We start from the raw sequence: 19,020 nt of genomic DNA, 5'->3' as shown, positions 1-19,020 counted from the left end.
ATTCCAACAGTACTTACTCCCCCAGGTCATTTAACTGTGGAACAATTCCACTTAAATGTAAGAGAATTCTCTGAAAATAATATTTTACATTTCCACATTGTCACACACAGATTCAATGTGACGAGTGTGGGAGATGGTTCCATGAACAATGCTTGGTTATGGACGCCAAGGAACTGCAACAAGCAAGGGCTGCAAGCTGGAGTTGCTGTTTATGTGCTTAAATCCCCTTCATCTCCTCCCCCGACACACTACCCCACCACCCGAAACTGTGTCTGACACGGCTATAGCAAAAATGTAAAAAGTTTATTGTAATGTTTGTTGGTTTATTATTTGCTCTCTGCAGTGTGAAATTCACATGTTTGAAGTGTGATTAAAAAATATATATCTACAGTACCAAAAAAGTGTTTTAATTTTTCCCCATTTTTTTCTTTTGCATTTTATTGATTCCACTCCCTGTCTCTGTAGCTTCTCATGCAGACTATTAATGTGGGCTATTAACTGGTTGAACTAGTGCAATCATGGAGGCAGAGGTAGCAAAATAAAGTAATTTAATATAACAAAAGCCCTTTAACAGGATACTGTACAGGAAACTAGAACCCGAGGATCAAAATCCAGCGGCAAGGCGCACGGAAGACACAGAGTATCCAGGACGGGACAGCGGGACAAGAACGAGCCATATACTACGTAAAACAACGAGTAACAACAAGTACAACCTGACACCGGACAAGGGGAAACACAGTGGCTTAAATACACAGGGAAGACAGGTGCAATTGGACACAGGTGAAACACATGAGGACTGAGGAGGATAATCACCGACAGGAAGTGAAGACAGAGACAACACACAAGGAACAAAAGACTACAAAATAAAACAGGAACCAGAAAACCCAAAGAGTGGAAATTAACAAACTAAAATGACAGATCATGACAACATTCGTCCTTTCACAGGTTTCCCCTTTAATTTTCTCAGTTATTTTACAGTAAAAATACACAAAAATATATCTCTGTATAGTCAGAGACACCATGAACAAGAATCCACTCAAATTAACTTTTAAGGTCTCAAGGAATATTTTTAATAAGCTTCCAAATATTGTTACATTACGAATACAGTGGTCCTTTTTTACAGACTTGCCCTTCAATTTGCAGTAAAAATACATAATTTACATGAACAGATATGTCATGAAGATGAACACAAAAAATCAAATGAGAGACTATAACTAAGATATAGTTGTCTTTTCGTTCTTTTTTAAGCGCTCCGGCTATCTATACCGCATGAGGCAGTAGTAGACGCGCAACAAAAACCCGAGTCGCGGCTGGCTTCCCAGATGACGGCTGACTTTACTGCGGTATGCGGAGCTGACGAGTGGGCACCCTCCGTCGGCCCAGTGCAACAGAGTAGCTGATGGTTAGATAGTGATCAACTTCGAACTTTAACAGGAAGAGTGGAAATGTTTGTTGGCGTGTGTGTGGCTGCGTGTGTGGCTGTGTGTGCGCGTGTGGAGCGCTGGCGGAGCCGCTCTGTCACAGCAACATTTTGGCGAAACTGTGTTCATGAAATGTAACGAGTAACGACTCATATTGTAGAAATGTAGCGGAGTAAAAGTATAGATAATAGCTGCAAAATGTAACGGAGTAAAACTAAAAAGTATGCACTATTATTTTTACTTAAGTAAAGTACAGATACGTAAAAATTTACTTAAGTACAGTAACGAAGTAAAAATACTTTGTTACATTCCACCAGGGCTGGACTGGGAGAACAAAACGGCCCGGGCATTTTTTGGCTCAGACCGGCCCACATAATTAGCCGAGCACATCTGCCATTAAATTGACGTAACTTATGTCTTCTAAATGTCTTAAAGTAGCTCATATTAAAAGTACTTAAGTATCAAAAGTATCTGGTGTTGAAATGTTCTTAAGTATCAAAAGTACAAGAACTAAAATTTAAAATGCAAAGTGCTTTTTATAGTAGGTCTATACAGACACAAAACAACCCAAAATGTTTCTCCTCAAGATTTATCTCAACTGACTGAAAAACTACAACAACAATATGCATATAATGTATAATTTTACCAATTTTGAACCCTAGATGCTGAGGTTCAAATAGTAATGGACCAGTGCATCTGAACTTCTATTTAACTATAAACAAGTGCCTCTTGTGTCTGCCCAAGAACATTAATAAACCACAGTATAACCACTATACTATAGGCACACAAAATAAGACACTATCTCTTATCCTATTCTAGAGGAAGTAAAAGTCGTAACAAGATTTCTGAAGGTGAACCTGCGGAGGGATAGACCAACCTCTCGCGCTGCCCCCCCCCCCCCCCCCCCCGACGGCAAACACGCCACCGGGACCTGCACATCTCAGGAGGGAGGGGGCAGCGAGTGAGTGAGTGAGAGAGAGAGAGAGAGAGAGGTGCGCCGTGGGTAGAGGCGTGCGACGCCAACCTCCGCTGCTCAAGTAACGAGCCAGTTTGGAGAATGTATTGAAAATTGAAAATGCGCGCTCACATGTCTGCCTCCACTCGCTCATCATTGTCGAGTCCTCCTCGCTCGTCTCCCGGCGCACCTGCTGCTGCTGGGCTGGTGAACCCGGCACCACATAGGTCCGTCAGTTTGGCACATTTAGCAGCCTCCACCTCCAGAGACTTCAGCTTTTTTTCCCGATGCGTTTTTTACTCTTATTATCCATTTTAAGTTTCTGTTTCAGCAGCAGCCCGTCCCGCGACTCCCACCGCCAATGCCATGAGGTCCCGCCCCACCCTGGTTTGTGTTGTGATTGACAGCACTGTCAGGGCTCTCTGAGCCTGTCAGCCCATGATTGATTGACAATGACAAACAATAGACCAATAATATGTGTCGATGCTGGCAACACACTGCTAGCCCTCTGTAGCCAATTGGCCGGCCCAATTGGAGGGAATTTAGAGAGGAAGAAGAGAAAAAAAACAAAACAACAACATAGCGGACCAGACCGGCCCACATTGGGTCAACGGCCCACCGGGATTATGCCCGGTATGCCAGATGGCCAGTCCACCCCTGCATTCCACCACTGCTCACAAGTGACTTCGTTTCAAAGTTCTGTGGTTTCAACCAATGGTGAACCAAGAGAAGTTCTCACCAGCAGCTACAGTCCGATTCATATGCTAATTAGATCGCACCTTCGCTCCGCCCCCCCGGGAGCGGGGGTATGTTTCTGCCCGTTACTTCCCGTTATTGCCGCTGGCGAACGCGGACTAACTGCCAGGAATTAGGCGCGTTCCCATTTGTTTCCAGAGGTTTCCATGGCAGAAGTTCGGCTTTTCGTCTAGTGAACAGTGTGGCAACAAATGCAGCTGCCTCCAAACAGTTTGACATCAAAGGCATCTGCCTCCAAACAGTTTGACATCAAAGGCATCTGCCTCCAGTTTGGCAACAAAGGCAGTTGGCTTTAAACAGTGTGTCATCAAAGGCAGCTTCCTTTACATATCAGTGGCAGTGTCTGTTGAAACCAGAAGTGCATCTACGAGGTGCATCCAGGCTGGTTGACCCTCCAGAATGTGTACATTTCGTTTCCAATGAAGTTGCCACCACAGAACAGGACTCACCAGGCAAAAAGGGAAGAGCTTCCAGCATAGTCCTTGAAATCAGCCGAGATGCCAGGGGAGAGCGCCATAGGCTCAGATCGATTCTCCCAAGATGAGATCGCCTTGCTATTGGGCCATACCTTTAAAGGTAAGGTAGTAGTTTAAAAGAACATGTTTGGGCTGCTTTTGGATTAAAGCAATAAGATCAGGCTCAAATTGAGATCAGTAGTTGCTCTCAATACTCACTCGCAGAGAAATCTATGGAGGATTTCCTGCTGTGTCAGTCTTGGAAAAATTTTAAATGTTAAATTAGATGTACTGATGTCGTCAGGTTTTTAATGACTATAGTAAAACATGTGTCTGTGTTTGTCTGTGTAGGTGACCTTGAGGCCAAATACCTGATGCTTAACAGGCTTAAACAGTCCAGCACTGCATGTGTGAATGCTGGCATGAGAATATCAGATGGATTATCAGTAAGTATTAATATCCAACATCATTGTGCATTGATGTTCATTAAGGTGCACCATTAAGTCATTCCTTGTTTACCATTTGTTAAAAAGCAAATAGTTTAATATATTTTGAAATTGTTCCAGGCTTACCTGCTTCTCTGTGTATAATTTGTGTATTCTCACAACTCACATGCACAGTTACCAACTCTTCTACTAACATTTTCATGATCTGTCCTGTAGGTGGCGATAAAATACGTCCTAAAGACCAAAGTGTTAAATCTTGCATTGGTGAGTGACCTGACCGGGTGACTCAGCACTAAACTGTTGAAATCACTGTTTTCCTTGTGTGTCTGTTGTTGATGAGGAAAACGCATGTACTTTTTCCTTTAGAGGTTAAATGGGAGGCGGTATTATATCCCCACAGAGGTCGTCCTTATGCACAAAGCCGCAGGTGGACAAGAGATAGTGGGCAAATCTGCGGCCGTGAATTTACTGGACTGGTATGACGTGGACGATGTGATTGTTCTCGTGATGGAGAGACCAGTCCTCAGTCGAAACCTCCTGTGCTACATAAATGAGAACTTTGATCTGAGGGACGAGAGCAAGGCAAAGGTACTGATGTTGGTGGAGCGCATTTCTTTGAGTTTCATGTTCTAGTGACCTCCACTATAAAGTTGTAACTTATGGATTTATTATTGGTTGAAAGGTCGAAAAAGTAATTTCAAAACCAATTGGAGATCACATGATATGATCAAAAGCTCCAAAACAGCCACTAAATAAACCTTGTACTCAGGTTGTAATTTGAGTTGCTGCTCCCAGAACTAAGAAAGGCCTTTGGAGCTCAGCTTATTCTTTCAAGTGGTCAGGACAAAATAGAAATTTGAACTCAGTTTGAACTACGATGTTATGAGTCCATAGCTCTGGTACGATCCAGAGCAGCTACTAAATAACCCTTGTTTGTCAGTGCCACCTCGTCCCTTACACCTAAGTAAGGACAAGGTGTGTCTCTTAATCTGTTTCAGGTAATCATGGAACAGCTGTTGAAGGCAGCCATAGATTTAGAGAAAAAGGGCGTCTTCCACCGAGATCTCAGACCAGAGAATATTCTAATTGAATTGGGCCATGCTGTTCCTAAAGTGCGGATCATTGACTTCGGATCTGGCTGCATTTTCATCAACGTCCGATACTACTACTTGCCAGGTACTTGCATATCTCCTAATCCTTCTTTTCATTAATCTGTTGATCTCTTGAGCTATTCTCAATCTGCTCCTCATTCTATCTTGCATATTGTAGGAGCCCATACTCGTGCTCCTCCAGAGTTTCTCTTCAGAGGGGAGTACACGCCCGGCCCCATGACAGTCTGGCAGTTGGGGGCACTGCTTTTTGAGATGCTAGATACATCCAGACGGTTTTCCACCCAAGCGTTCCTCAAGAAGGAAATTCAAATTAACAGTGAGCTGTCCCAAGGTAAGGACTAGCCTGAGTTTATTACTCTGCAGTTATTATGTTCCCTTCATGTTAAAGTCCCTCACTTTAGATTCCAGTCTTACTGTCTCTTTGTCTGTCCTCTCTCTTCACAGAATGCCAGGACTTGTTGAGGAGGTGTTTGGCTTTTAAGCCTCAGGACCGAATTATGCTGAAACAACTGCACGAGCACCCGTGGTTACAATGTGATCCATGACCTCGCTCGACCTCTGCTGAACCCACTGAGGAGCCCATGCAGCTGGGGTGAGCTAGGCTAACTGCTGCAGAACTTCACCAGAGATTTGGAGGGAGGCTTTGTCTGTACTGCAGCCAGCCTGGCCAAACCCTCACCCAGTGCTCTGGACGACCAAAAGGATTAAGGCCGATATATGCTACTCCGTTTTGACGGAGACGGACACATGGGAACACCTTCTCTGACGTGGAACCACCTCGGAGAGCTCTACGTGCAACTCTGATTTTTCTAACTATACGTCGGAATGTCATAGAGCCTACGGATACCCCTTGGCTGTGATTGGTCCGCCAACTACATCATTTCTGAGCAACATAATTTCCGGGAATCTCACATTTACGGACCTCACACTTCCTGTTTCATTCAATTATTTGCACCTTGTTTGTTTATAGTACTTTTTTTGCACCCTGTGCTATAATTTCTTTTGCACTTTGTTTGCACTTTTCTTGTTTTGCACATATTACTTATTTTGATTATTATTGTTTGTATATAAGCTTGTTATAAATAAAACACTAAATTCAACAGTTGGGGATTTTCTTTATTTAAATGGCTAAAAGTCAACATCAATTCATTTCTCACACCTATAGGAGTTCACACAGCCTGCAGTTTAAACAACAGGGCTGATTATATACCAAGACACTATGCTGCTTCTTTGCACGTTGTAAATATGTGTCTTTTCTCTCTCCGTCTCTGTGACAGGGAGGAAGCTGTTAGATGAAATAGAGAAGATGAGCTGAGTGGAAAGACCCATTAGATGCCAGCAGCAGGGGGTCAATTGAACAAATAAAAACACTCCCGTAATCTTGAGTTCCCATTGCCGACTGAATGCTGCCCTTTATCAGAGCATAAATAGGAACATGCTAACATTAGGCAACACACACAGTTGGTCTTTAAATTAGCCTGTTAACAATCAAAGATTCAAAGATTTGCTTTGATAGTTATGGTTCCATCAATTTATTTACACAAAACTAACCACATCTCGTTTGCTCCGGATAAAATGTAAAGATATTCCTCGGTAACTACCATTGTAGTTTCAGATACTACAACCAAATGTGTTGTGTCTCATAATCCCCTTTAGTTTCACTGGTTCACCTGTAAAATCATGTTTCAAACCTCCAGGTTAACATGTTTATCTTGACCTGGTTTTACTCTCTATCTATGCACCGTCTCTCCTCCTCTTCCTTCCTTCCTTCTCCTGCTCATCTGTCAACTTACTGTCCCCGTCCCGCTCACCTTCTGGCACCCCCCCCCCCCCCCAACATTTATTAATATGAATTAGAGAAAGTTTAAGTTCTCCCAGCAGCCAAGGAGGCCGCTCTAAAATAAGCTGTGGTGGTGACAGAGCCAATGCGTTATGTGTGTCGCAGGCCTGGGGGCTCTGGGGGCTGCTGGGTAGGGAACGTTGCGGAGGGTCCCTGGGGGTCCGCTGGCCTGGAAATGACACGGAGTGAAGGAAGAGCCCCCATACCCAAGAATCAGTCATCTCATCTGCAGGGGGAGAGGAGGAAGGACAAAGACGCATCGACCCACCGCCGGGCACACACACACACACACACACACACACACACACACACACACACACACACACACACACACACACACACACACACACACACCATGGGAAATGCATGCATCCCATTTCTCTTTCACACACACCTGAATATAATATTTCATGTGTGATTTTTAAATATGGCTTTAGAGAGGGATTAATGCCGGGGATGATGGGGGCCAATTATGGTTTCAGGACATCAGGGGCACTTCTTCAGAGCGGCCCAGCACAGGAGCACATTTATTCATAAAGCTCACACGTTTGCAGAAATACACGTGGATTTTAAGCTTTTAAAGGATCTCTTCGCCCAAATGACAGAAAGATATCAGACATGTTATTTTAACTTACCTCTCTGGTGTCTGTAGTCATGCAGGTCCCTTTGGGTTTAAGGCTCAATATGAAAGGTTACTGTGACGGTCAATTAGAGAAAATGTGGATTAATTGACTTTATGTTTAGTGAGAAAAACACTATTTTGCTCTCTTCACAGCAAAACTGATTCAGGTCGGTTCACGGAAACTGGCGGTTATTGCTTGGGCATGTCTCATCTATCTAGTAAATCATTCATAATGCTCTGAAACCTTTGCACCATAACGCCATGACGCCAAAAACAATGCCATCAGAACTATATCAATAAATACAGTATAAAACAACTCAATAAATTATAAGGCAAATTGCATTTGTGCAAAAGTAAACACAAAATGATTCTCAGCGCTGACATAAAACAAAAGGACGTTTTACAGATTAAATAAACACCTCTTTGGGGGCTTGTCATGAAAAGAGGTTGAAAAAGTCACTTGAAGGTTTTTTTGAGTCGTCATAAAGTCCATTTACTGTTCTTAAACTTCAGACATGAAAAAAAACTTAAATGATTGAAAATAGAAGTACCTCATGGTTCACCTTGCGTTGTCTGCAGTCCCACAATGAACTTGGCTGCATGGCACCACTACATTAGTTCATGGTAAGAAATGTCCAATAAAGACAACTAATGTATATGTGATTACAACTTTTTAGTATTTTATGATCCCTATAACATGTTAAACATCAGATTTTAATGATAGGATATAAATCATCTATATATTCAATTATTTATTGCGTGAATTTATTCTGTTGCATTATCAAATGTAATGTAACACCATCTATTAACCCCCCCCGACCCTACTCAGAAAGAGATTATAAAGATGTTTGTAAGATGTTTGTAATTATCTGGCCTCTGTATGTTGGAGTTAAAGGGCTCGTAATCATGTTTCAGTCACACCCACTTCTGAAACAGGATTGCAATAAAATCAATGGTTAACACGGGCCGATAATCACCACATCTGCACTGGGCTGGAAATAGCTGTGTGTGGTGCATCTTACCTACCACAGGGTCAATATCTGCCCCCACCTGATGACAGCTGACTGATCCGAAACTACACCGACAGCTTTTTGATGGGATGATTTTGGAGAAACCATCATTAAAGGCCCCAGAGGTTTGTGCAAGTAGCACACAGGAAATACAATCCAGTGTCAAATGGGACGGACAGAATCCCCCAGGAGGGACACACAATACTGGGAGCCATCTATAGGGAGTGGGGGGGGGGCGACGAAATATGTGAAAATTAAGAGCTGGGAAAAGCTTTTTGTGAAACAACCCCGAGTAAGGAGAGGCCTTTTTTTTCCTACCGAAAATTATACATCATTACAGCTGTGAAATTGCCCCCTGTGAGTTTCCTCCGATGTGCATGACGATGAGACGGCAAAATGTCAACTCCTCGTGCCTCCTGTAAATATTTAAGAAAACTGTGACTAAAAGGAGAAGTCCTCAGAGAAGGAGGGAAAGAAATACAGGGGGGGGGGGGGGGGGGGCAGAGTTAGCAGGCACGTGCACAGATAGACCCCTAGTGGTGCTCAAGCACCAGCCCTTTTGCCCTGGATGAGAAAAGTGCCCCTTCTGCTGGAGTCCAATTTTTTCCTCATTCATCAATATTTAAGAATAAAAATTACTCTCTCTGTCATCAATTCCCCCCAATGGGTTTGTAATCTGATGGGGCATTTATTTGAGTTCTTGTGAGAATTTCGCCTTGACATGCTCCGCGGCGCTCACAAGTAAGGCAGACAGACAGACAAGTAGGCAGACAGACAGGCAGATAATTTAAAGGCAGTTTTACTGTTCTACAAATTAGACAAGTTCACTAGTTTAATTTAATTATTGAAATGAAAGGTAGATCTTAAGTTGAGCTACGTGAGGTATATATTGTGGTATATTATTAGTGTTGTGCTGCTTATACTTCAACTCTGTCAGAAAACAGTAAACAAAAATGTGTGTGTACTGTGTTGTCAGGTTTATAGAGATTATGTAAGTCACTCTTGATTATTATGCACAAAATGTATTTATCTCATTTACAAAATTTGCAGCATAATGCCAAGAAAAGACAGACTCCAAAAGCAGAAGGATAGGGAACTGCAACAAGCAGTTCAGGGTAGCAGCTCTCTTTTATATTGGATCAGGCCATCAACTAGTACAACAAATGAGGGAGAATCAGTCAGTGTTTATGTATTTATTATTATTATTTTTAATTTCATAAACAATTTTGGTGATGGGTGCCATTTTTTTTGATTTGAGCACCTGCCCCCCAAAATGTCTGTGCACGTGCCTGAGAGTTAGTGTACATTCATGGAACATTTTCCCTTCATCTTAATTACCGCCGTGCAAGCCATGCAAATCCGATTGGCCGTTTATGCCAGGAAATTCATAACCACAGTGAGATATTAATTACTCCGGCAGGATTCGTGCTGCATTTGATATGCGCCAGGCGTCGTGGCCATTACCAGCCTCCTGTCTCCGCCTGCCCCGCGTGTCAGCGGTAATCAAATCTAAACGTTGACAACAACACATTCGCCAATCAATAGGAGATTGGAGGGATCCTTTTGATGGTGGAGTTCTAATCTCCTCTCTCTTGTGTCTCTTTAGCTGTGCCAATATCCTGTTAGCGTCTCTCGCACGCAACTGTATTAATTTCTCTCCAACGCTGCTCATTTTGGTTTGCTCCTTTAAAGCAAGGCCTTTTATGTCCCATATTGTTCCAAGAGCCATTAAGATTAAGTGGAGTCAAAGCCGGAGCAACTATCTGCTGTGTGTGAGGAAGAGGAGCTGCATGCAGCATAATGTTCTCCCAGCAAAGCGTGATTCAGAGAGTCGGATGAATGGGGAAGCGTGAGAAGGAGAAAACCCAAATGAAAACAGACAGGAGATGAAGGATGGATGGACGGAGAGAGAGAGGAGAGAGGGAACTGGGCTTAAACTTCATCAGTGGAGCAACACTGACCTCTGCTGGCGAGCTCGACCCCCTCGTCAGTGCTCGTTACCCACACCGACGCTGGTTTAAATCACCCTCCATGTGAATGAGAGGGAACATAGATCAAGCGCGTTGAGAAGCAGACATAAGAAAAGAAAAGAAAAACATAAAGCACTGTGCCAATTACTGGCCCGGCCTCTGTGTTGCTCTTCTAAAAATGTCATCAATCACCCGCTCCAATGTGCCCCCCCCCCCACTGGGGTCCCCGGTTCAACGCCCCTCATCTCCAGCCATAGGGAAGAGAAGCAGCGCTAGTGACAGTGCTACAGTCCGCACACCTTTTAGTGAACTTCAAGAGAAGAGCCAGACCGGATCTCACTGTCATTCTGACCCCCCCCCCCCCCCCAAAAGAAAGAGGGGACACGTTCTGGCTGCTTGCTGGCTGCTGACCAGAGACTATGATTGCAGCATGACTACTTGACATATAGTATTGAAGTTATCCTTCAAAAATGTTTACCCTCATCAATACTGCTAAAAAACTTTAATCTTGATGATGTTTTCTCACACTTGACATCTGTTGCACTTCTGTCCGTCCTGGGAGAGGGATCCCTCACATGTGTCTCTCTCTGAGGTTTCTACATATTTTTACCTGTTAAAGGGTTTTTAGTAGTTTTTCCTTACTCTTGTTGAGGGTGAAGGACAGATGATGTCACACCATGTTGAAGCCCTATGAGACGAATTGTTATTTGTGAATGTGGGCTATACAATTAAAATTTGATTGGTTGATTGATTGATTGACGTTCATCTTTCTCTCCAGGCTCCTCTGGCGTGGATCCATTCTCCACTGGAGATGCCACCTCGACCTGACGGGGGGGTGGGGTTACCCTAGGGGTCCTAGTAGCCCCAGACGATGACAAAAAGAAAGTTTAAAGAAACGGAACCAGTTCATGTGCAAGAGAATATTGCAGAGCCATGCACCCCTCTGAGTGTCTCCTTGTGTGTGTGTGTGTGCTTGTATTCCTGTCTCGCACTCATCCTCGACTAATGATGCACTGGCACGCACGGGCCTAGCTGCGTATCCGTTCACAGGGCTGGCACGTCTTAATGGCCCTGGCACGGTGGCACCCATCGCCCACGGTAAAGCGAGACATCCAGCTGGCTCGGAGGTGCGCACGCAGGCGGCACAGAACAGATGCCACTCACTCGTGCAGGCCAAAGTGACCCAGCAATCCGCTGGCTAAGCACCTAAGAAAAAAAATCCCAGCAAGCTAGAAGCGAGAGGCGTGAAGGCTCCGCTGGGTGACAGCACAGCGGGGAGCCTCGCCACAGTGGCCGCCTCTCTCTCTCTCTTTGTCCTTTTTCTGCTCCTGTCGGTGTTTGGTGCTGACCCTCACTCTCTCCCTCCGTCTCTTTCCACTTGTTTTCTCCCACCTGCAGTCTTTGCACCAGGACAGGAAGCCAGCACAAGTTGATCAGCGTCAGCCATACATGTGACCCTTGTAGAGAACAGCCCATCCTGACCTTCCTGTACTTGTTTCATTGTGTATTTGGTTTTCAATCCCTCTGTGTTGTTGTGAATCTGCACAACAAATTAAACCTCAGGCCCTGATGAAGAAACCTTGCACCTTCAACACAGACCCTTCCCTTCATCTCTGATTCATCCTCTTTTTCTTTTCTCATTTCAACCGCTCATTGTATCATTCAATTCCTCTGGTTTTAATTTAACATCACACAAAACCAATTTGCTTTATTTTAGTATCTGTCCCACCATGCTGTCGCTGGGTAGCAATGGTTTGTGTGTGTGTGTGTGTGTGTGTGTGTGTGTGTGTGTGTGTGTGTGTGTGTGTGTGTGTGTGTGTGTGTGTGTGTGTATAGGACCTTAATCTGTTTACACAGTAACTTTACGGAGACTTGTCTTCCTTATGAGGACGAAAAACAAGTAGCAGTAATCTTATTGTAATGATAATAATCATAATTTTTTTTTTTTTAACCCAAATCTTTTTAAAGGCTGGGTTAAGTTTAACTTCAGGTTTAGCTTAATGTTAAGTCAGGGTTAAGCAAGTAGTTGCTGTGGTTAAGGTTAGAGTTATTGTAATGTCCTCTGAAGTCACAGAGACAGGACTGAGTGTCTGTGAGTGTGTGTGTGTGTGTGTGTGTGTGTGTGTGTGTGTGTGTGTGTGTGTGTGTGTGTGTAAGCGTGCATATGTGTGTGGGGCTTCTAGCTGATGCACTCTATGACATATTGAGGTAATAAAAAGCTCCTCCGCAGGGATGGCGATGGCCCACTAATTAAACACCCCCTATGCGACCTTATTGCAGGCGCCAGTTGCCATAGAACCCAACAACATCCACTGCGGCCTGCGTCAAACTGCATCTCCTGTCTCTGAATCATAGGAAAGTGTGTGTGTCTGTGTGTGTGTGTGTGTGTTGGGGGGGGGGGCAAAGGGACGGATGTGAAGTTGCAAGGTCATTACCTCCGAAAGACGAATTACACTGCACACACACGATAATCCCCTTGCACAGGACGGAGGCATTGACTTGCAAGACAGACTTGTTTTCACGGCTGTGTAAAAACATTTAATCTGACAGCGTTACAACAGTTTGCTCGTGAACCATCCGCTGGAGCAGCGTACTATTCAGACAGGAGGCAGTTTCAGTTCCTTCCACAGTCTCAAGAGCAGAAAAACACCATATGCACAACTTCTGTGCAGATATTTAAGACTGTACCTTCTACGAATGTATGCTTTATTAATGAGATTATATTCACCTCAAGGTCAAAACTCTGCTCCAACACAAAGAGAGAGCTCTCCCGAAATGGTGTCATGACACCAAAGTATTACATGGAAAGGGAGAAGAGAAATTAAAAGAGAAACTAAGATTTAGAAATACACAACCCAACAAAAGCTGCATTAAACATTATTTTCTCTTGAAGGGTTCTTTCCCCCAAAAACACACATTATGAACCAGCTGATCACATACATATGTTCTGGTCTTGCCCTCTCGTCAGAAAATTTTGGGGAGACATTTTTCATGCTTACTCTACAATTTTTGGTGCGGTCATTCCTCCAAACCCATTATGTGCCATTTTTGGCTTAACTGTCCTCTTAAAGGCAGGGCCCATGTTGTCATAGCTTTCAACTCTCTGCTTGCAGATATACTCTGAAAGGTTCCATACAGAGCTTTGAGAGAACCTGGACCCCTTTCTTGTCGTACTATGAGAGCATACAAAGCCCACTACAAGAGAAAGATTAGATGGCAACCAACATCGCTGAACTCAACTTCACCGTTGAATGAGAACTGATCTGTAGTTGGTTTATTTGTCTGACAGGGACAGTGCTCATTTATCACTAGACAAAACACTTCAGAAGAGCCAGAGTTATATGCTCATTTCCATCTGTTACTACAAGGCAAACTGAAATCAAACAAAATTACCTATATATTAAAATATATCTATAGTAAGGTCATGTGCATTAAACGTAGCATCCACACTAGCTGTACAACATTGAGACACTGCAGCCTATAATAAGAACTGAGACCCTAAAGTTGTTTTATTCATGAGCAGTAGTGGAGTTGATTTTGCTGTGAATTCTTTCTGTGTGAAGTTTGCATCTTCATCCTATTCCTTTGGTATTAAAATTAAAATAATATTTTGAGGTGAGGGTGAATTGTCTGTTTGTGTTATTACATCTGAAACCATACTCTGAAGCTTCCTGTATTTCTTTGCTAAACCTAACAAGGTGCTGGACAGAACAAAACTTAGACTGTATTTTTCATAGTCCAGGTGCACAGAGCATTAACAACGTTTCTATAACTGCAATAACTGTGTGAGTGTGAGTGTCTGTGTGTGTGTGTGTGTAGGGTCAGGCCTGCTGAAAGAAGGTGTCCTCTGATTTGGTCCGCCGTGGGGCGGGGGGTCAGCGCGACAGACGACTCAGCACCTGTCAGCGGCCGAGTCCGACTCATCAGTCACCACCTCCATATGCTGCCCATTAAAACCAGACGTGTGGGCACCGGGCTGGCAGAGTCCACACACCTAGTGACCCTCTCCACATCTGTTGACAAAAACCTTAAACACATGCAGCGAGGAGCGGGGGGAGAGGACAGGCAACAGGGGGAGGAAAGCAAAGAGGACCAGCAGCCGTGTTTACATGTTGAGAATTCACTTCTCTGCTTATTAAAGTCAGCGAGCAAATACACCTCCTCTCATCATCGGTTACATGATGGTACAATACACAACCGTATTTTTTAGCTTTAACGAATCCCATGAAACAACCAAGACCTGCAACTTTGTGACATTCCTACCGTGTGTATAGCACTCAGCCCATTTCAAACCCGTAAATCTCTACTGTATAGGGTTCAAATGCAAACATCAATTCTTTTTAAGATCTTTGTCATTTCCTAAAACAGCTTTATATTGTACAGGGTTCATACACATTTTGACCAATGGATTTCCATGACTTTTCCATGACTTTAAACCAAATTTCCATGACCGAACATTTCGTGAAATCTCGGTGTATACGCGAAAAAGTGACAAAATGTAGTATTCAAACTAACAATGAGAATTCCAAGGCATACAGTGTACCTTAAATTACACAAACCCAAGTATGCCTGCTTATATTTTGAGCATATTTCTTTAAAAATATATGAATTATTTAAAACTCAGCGTAAATGAACTAGGGATGGGCATTCGATTAAATTGTCTTAATCGATCGTCGGAAGAATTAACGATCGATTTTTCGATTAATCATTCATATTTTTATATTAAAATTCACTATTTATAGCCTATATTAAAATGCAGTGAAAATAGAAAAAACAGCGTGTTTCCTCATTGAGATCTTTATTACAAGATGAACAACTCTTGTGGCAGTTAAACGGGATCCGTTCAATGTTACACTTGAAAATATGCGCTGCTGTAATCTTGAGCCCCGAGAGAGAGCAGCTAGCCGCTGAGAGCTAGCTCGATCTGACGGCTCTCGACCTCTCAGTCCGGTCGTTGTAACGCCCTCACTCCCGGAACCCCTCACCCAGACCCGGGTCTGTCCGGGTTACCCTCCGCCTGGACTGACGGTCCGTGTGCGGACATGAAGCCGAGCCGCGGAGGCTTAACTCCGGGCTGCTTCCTCCAGCTGCTAACAGACACGCTGTGCTGCGTTCAGGGCAACTCGGATATTCCGACCTCCTGCCACATAGCGAACATGCAATAGTTTATTGATGAAAAAATGTCATCAATGAAATTCTTAATGATCAATTAATCAATAGTCGAGTAATTATGCCCATCCCTAAAACGAACGACATGAAAATAAGAATAGAACAAATTTCCATGACTTTTCCAAAACTTTTGGGAGATTATTTTTTTCCATGACTTTTCCAGGCCTGGAAAAACACATTTTAAAAATCCATGGCTTTTCCAGGTTTTCCATGACCGTACGAACCCTGATTGTAGTTTTTAGAAAAAAATATTTTTAACTGTGGATGAATACGTGTTCAGTGGGTATTTGTGGCAGCAGAATAGTGTGTGAAAGATCAATTGAATAAACTAGAATACCCATGTTCATCATAAAGATGGACCATGTCACGCAGGCCAATAGACTCACTGGTGTGTTTTTTGTAGTTTTGGGGGAATAGATATTTACATCATAGAATAAACCGACTGTGTCCACACTGATCAGACTTTAAACACTTTATAACAATAAATAAAAAAGATAAAATGTCTGAATACAATGGAGATAAATGACTGTGTTGCTGTGAGTAGTTACTCATGAGGATTACTTTACTTTTACAGTTACAATAAATGCTAATGCCTCTCCCCCTGTCACATTTAGTGTGGGTTCCTTACTATTTATGCTGGTGCACGTGGCTATTTATATCCATTTATTATGGTTCATTTGTATACAGTGTATATAATGTATATATATTCTATATATATATATATATATCTGTTATTGTACAGTAGTTTGTCTTTCTTGAAGAAAATTGTACTTTCTTGATTCTTGTTGTGTTGGGTTTGTACCCTCATGGTTGAATGCCCTTTTTTTAGATAGCTTTGGATAAAAGTGTCAGCTAAATGAAATGTAATGTAATGTACTGTTGTAGTTTTGCTGCAGTGACAGTCAATGATCAGTCCCCGTGAAGCCTACAGCAGATTCTCAGGATTAGTCTGAGAAACAGTTGTCAATGTCAGAGAGCGCACTCATACGACAGGGCTCATTGACCGCTTCATGCAGATGCAGGTCATGAGATCAAGTGCATATTCCATGTATAGAGAAGTTGTCTGTAAACTTTTTACATTAAACACAGGAAAAATAACAATCCTCTGAAATAGTTGAAAGGAATATCTCTTACCTTACAGAACTGACTTAAGATCCTCCCCCTAAATTAATTAATTAATTTAATTAATTCAGTAAATCTGCACAAAAGTTCTGCTCTTAGACATTAGCATTCTGCAGATGCTTGATTTTTTTCATCACTATAGAAAAAAAATCAAAAAAATGCCCTAGTCAATGTCAAATCTTTCCACAAAAGTGTGCGAAAATCCATCCAGTAGTTTTTGGGTAACCCTGCTATCAATCCAAAAAAAAAAAAAAAAAAATGCAGATGAAAACATAACCTCCTCAGCGGATCAATGTTAAAAGGCTGGTACCCAGAGCAACGCAGGAAATATGTGAGAGCTGGAATTGAGAGTTAACAGTGAAAGAAAATCAGTCAATAGCACTGTAGTGTGAAAGGTAAGTGTGCATGGGCATTTGGGTGCAAGGCCTCGTGTGAATGTATCCATGTGTGTTTGCGTATGCGCGGGCAGTAGCTAGCATATCTCTGCTGAAGCCTAATGTGCCTGTGTGTTTTTAGTATGTGTGTGTAGTTCCGAGTGTGCGGCTGCTTGAGTGTGTAAAAGAAATGCAGAGGGCATTCTCTTCAAACAGACGGTATTCAAAGAGCAGGGAGTTTCAAAAGGAGACAGCACTGAGGGCAGTCGGGTTTGAACTGTGTTTGTGAAAAGCAGTCTGCCTTTTAATGAAAAAGAAAAAAAGGAATTCCTGAAGTGCATTTGCCGAGTTTTCTTGGAGGAAGTGGCCGAGCCAGACAGACAAGGAGAAAGGCAGTTTCCTGACCAATCAGAGAGCGATGAAAGAGAGGAGGGAGTCGGGGACTGGAAGGCGGAAAGGAAAGACAGGGGGAAGAGAAAGAGCAGGACACATAGAGGAAGAACATTGGCCCGGGGCGTTGCTACGTGCTGCGGCTCCTTTCTCCCCTTTCTTCTGCGGGAGGAAAGAAAATGAGAGGAGTCGAAAAAAGAACAAAAACCCACTTTCCATGCGTACCTATGGGAGAGCGGACGCCGGCGGTGCCCCATATAGCTGTAACAATCTGACCTCGGCGCGGCAGGAGTGATGGCCAGTGAATTGCAATGTCAGTAGCCCGGTGCCCTGTCATGCCAGCTCCCTCACACACACATAATAAACACACTCCATCACCTGTTCCCCTCAACCACACCACCCAAAGAGAGCATATTAATTATAGATGTACGTTAAATTACTTTCATTACCTCCCCTTGCTCAGTGGACGGGATAGAGACGGGGATGATGGATGGAAAGCGGTTCACTATAACTCCCCCATGTAGTAAATGGCCCTTCTCTTTCTTTCTCTAACCCTGTCGTTCTTGATTTTGCACCAATTCCTCCACGGTTGGTGGCTCTCTTTCTCCTTTTTGTCTCATCCCTGCATGCAACCCTGCTTCATGGCCTCCTGTGGAAAGGAGAAAACTGAATGATCCAGTATTTTATTGGACGCCACCAGGTCTGATGCTCATGACTTTTAATGTCATTTGGGCTAAAGTGACTGAACAAATGTGACCATGTTACTTTATGGAGAAAGTAGTTGATTTAAATATCTGCATTCTTTACATTGTGCTTTAAGTTATGACATGTACGACTATAAATTGGATTTAATATTCTGTAGAAAACAAATATGACCTTGTTGGTGTGTAGGTGTTGTGACATTTACTGTGTAAGCCCTCTTTGATGAACCTTAGCTGGACTGTTAATACTGGGTCTCCACTGTGGGAATCACATGACACCTGACATCTGAAAGTTCTAATGAAGACATCTCTAATGTGTAAATAGCACAACTCAGGTGTTATCTAGCATTATCCCTCAGTGTTCTCCCTGAGCAAACAACAGAGCAACACATCTCGTCGACAAATCTAAAGGCCACCGCAGGATCCTCAGTGTGTGTTTGTGTGTGTGTGTGTGTACGTGTGTGCACACTTGTCCTCACTTCACCGTGCTCTCTGTAAGTTTGATCCCACTCCGGCGACAGAAGCATTACATTGGGAGCCTGTGCTTGCTCAACACCCCGGGCCCATCTAATCTCTGCTGCTCTGAAACATCCCATTCAATTTCTTCTGCTGATAGATGCCAGTGCTCTTTGAGCCCTCTGGGAGCACAATCCTTCCTCCCCGCTTGTCTCAGACTC

The 19,020-nt window shown here is 43.2% G+C and overlaps 1 protein-coding gene across 1 annotated transcript; it reads left to right on the top strand.

Annotated features, from left to right (window-relative positions):
• Nucleotides 1–3,629: 3,629 nt before the first annotated feature.
• LOC132999573 (serine/threonine-protein kinase pim-1-like) lies at nucleotides 3,630–5,690 on the top strand. The gene is made up of 7 exons (XM_061069268.1): nucleotides 3,630–3,708; nucleotides 3,939–4,033; nucleotides 4,250–4,297; nucleotides 4,400–4,621; nucleotides 5,032–5,209; nucleotides 5,303–5,476; nucleotides 5,590–5,690. Exons 1-7 carry the CDS (start codon nucleotides 3,630–3,632, stop codon nucleotides 5,688–5,690), a joined length of 897 nt encoding a protein of 298 aa, XP_060925251.1.
• Nucleotides 5,691–19,020: the final 13,330 nt, after the last annotated feature.

This window comes from Limanda limanda, chromosome 4 (genome assembly GCF_963576545.1).
Source record: "Limanda limanda chromosome 4, fLimLim1.1, whole genome shotgun sequence".
In the NCBI taxonomy this organism is placed as follows: domain Eukaryota; kingdom Metazoa; phylum Chordata; class Actinopteri; order Pleuronectiformes; family Pleuronectidae; genus Limanda; species Limanda limanda.
The sequence above is the reverse complement of the archived record's forward strand: the minus strand, read 5'-3'. Positions and strand labels throughout refer to the sequence as shown.

Bases quoted from the DNA above. Each gene is read 5' to 3' on its own strand.
- LOC132999573 (XM_061069268.1), top strand. From the start codon at position 3,630: ATGCCAGGGGAGAGCGCCATAGGCTCAGATCGATTCTCCCAAGATGAG. The intron at 4,298-4,399 runs GTGAGTGACCTG...TTTTTCCTTTAG, and splicing joins AAGTGTTAAATCTTGCATTG to AGGTTAAATGGGAGGCGGTA. The intron at 4,622-5,031 runs GTACTGATGTTG...AATCTGTTTCAG, and splicing joins GGGACGAGAGCAAGGCAAAG to GTAATCATGGAACAGCTGTT.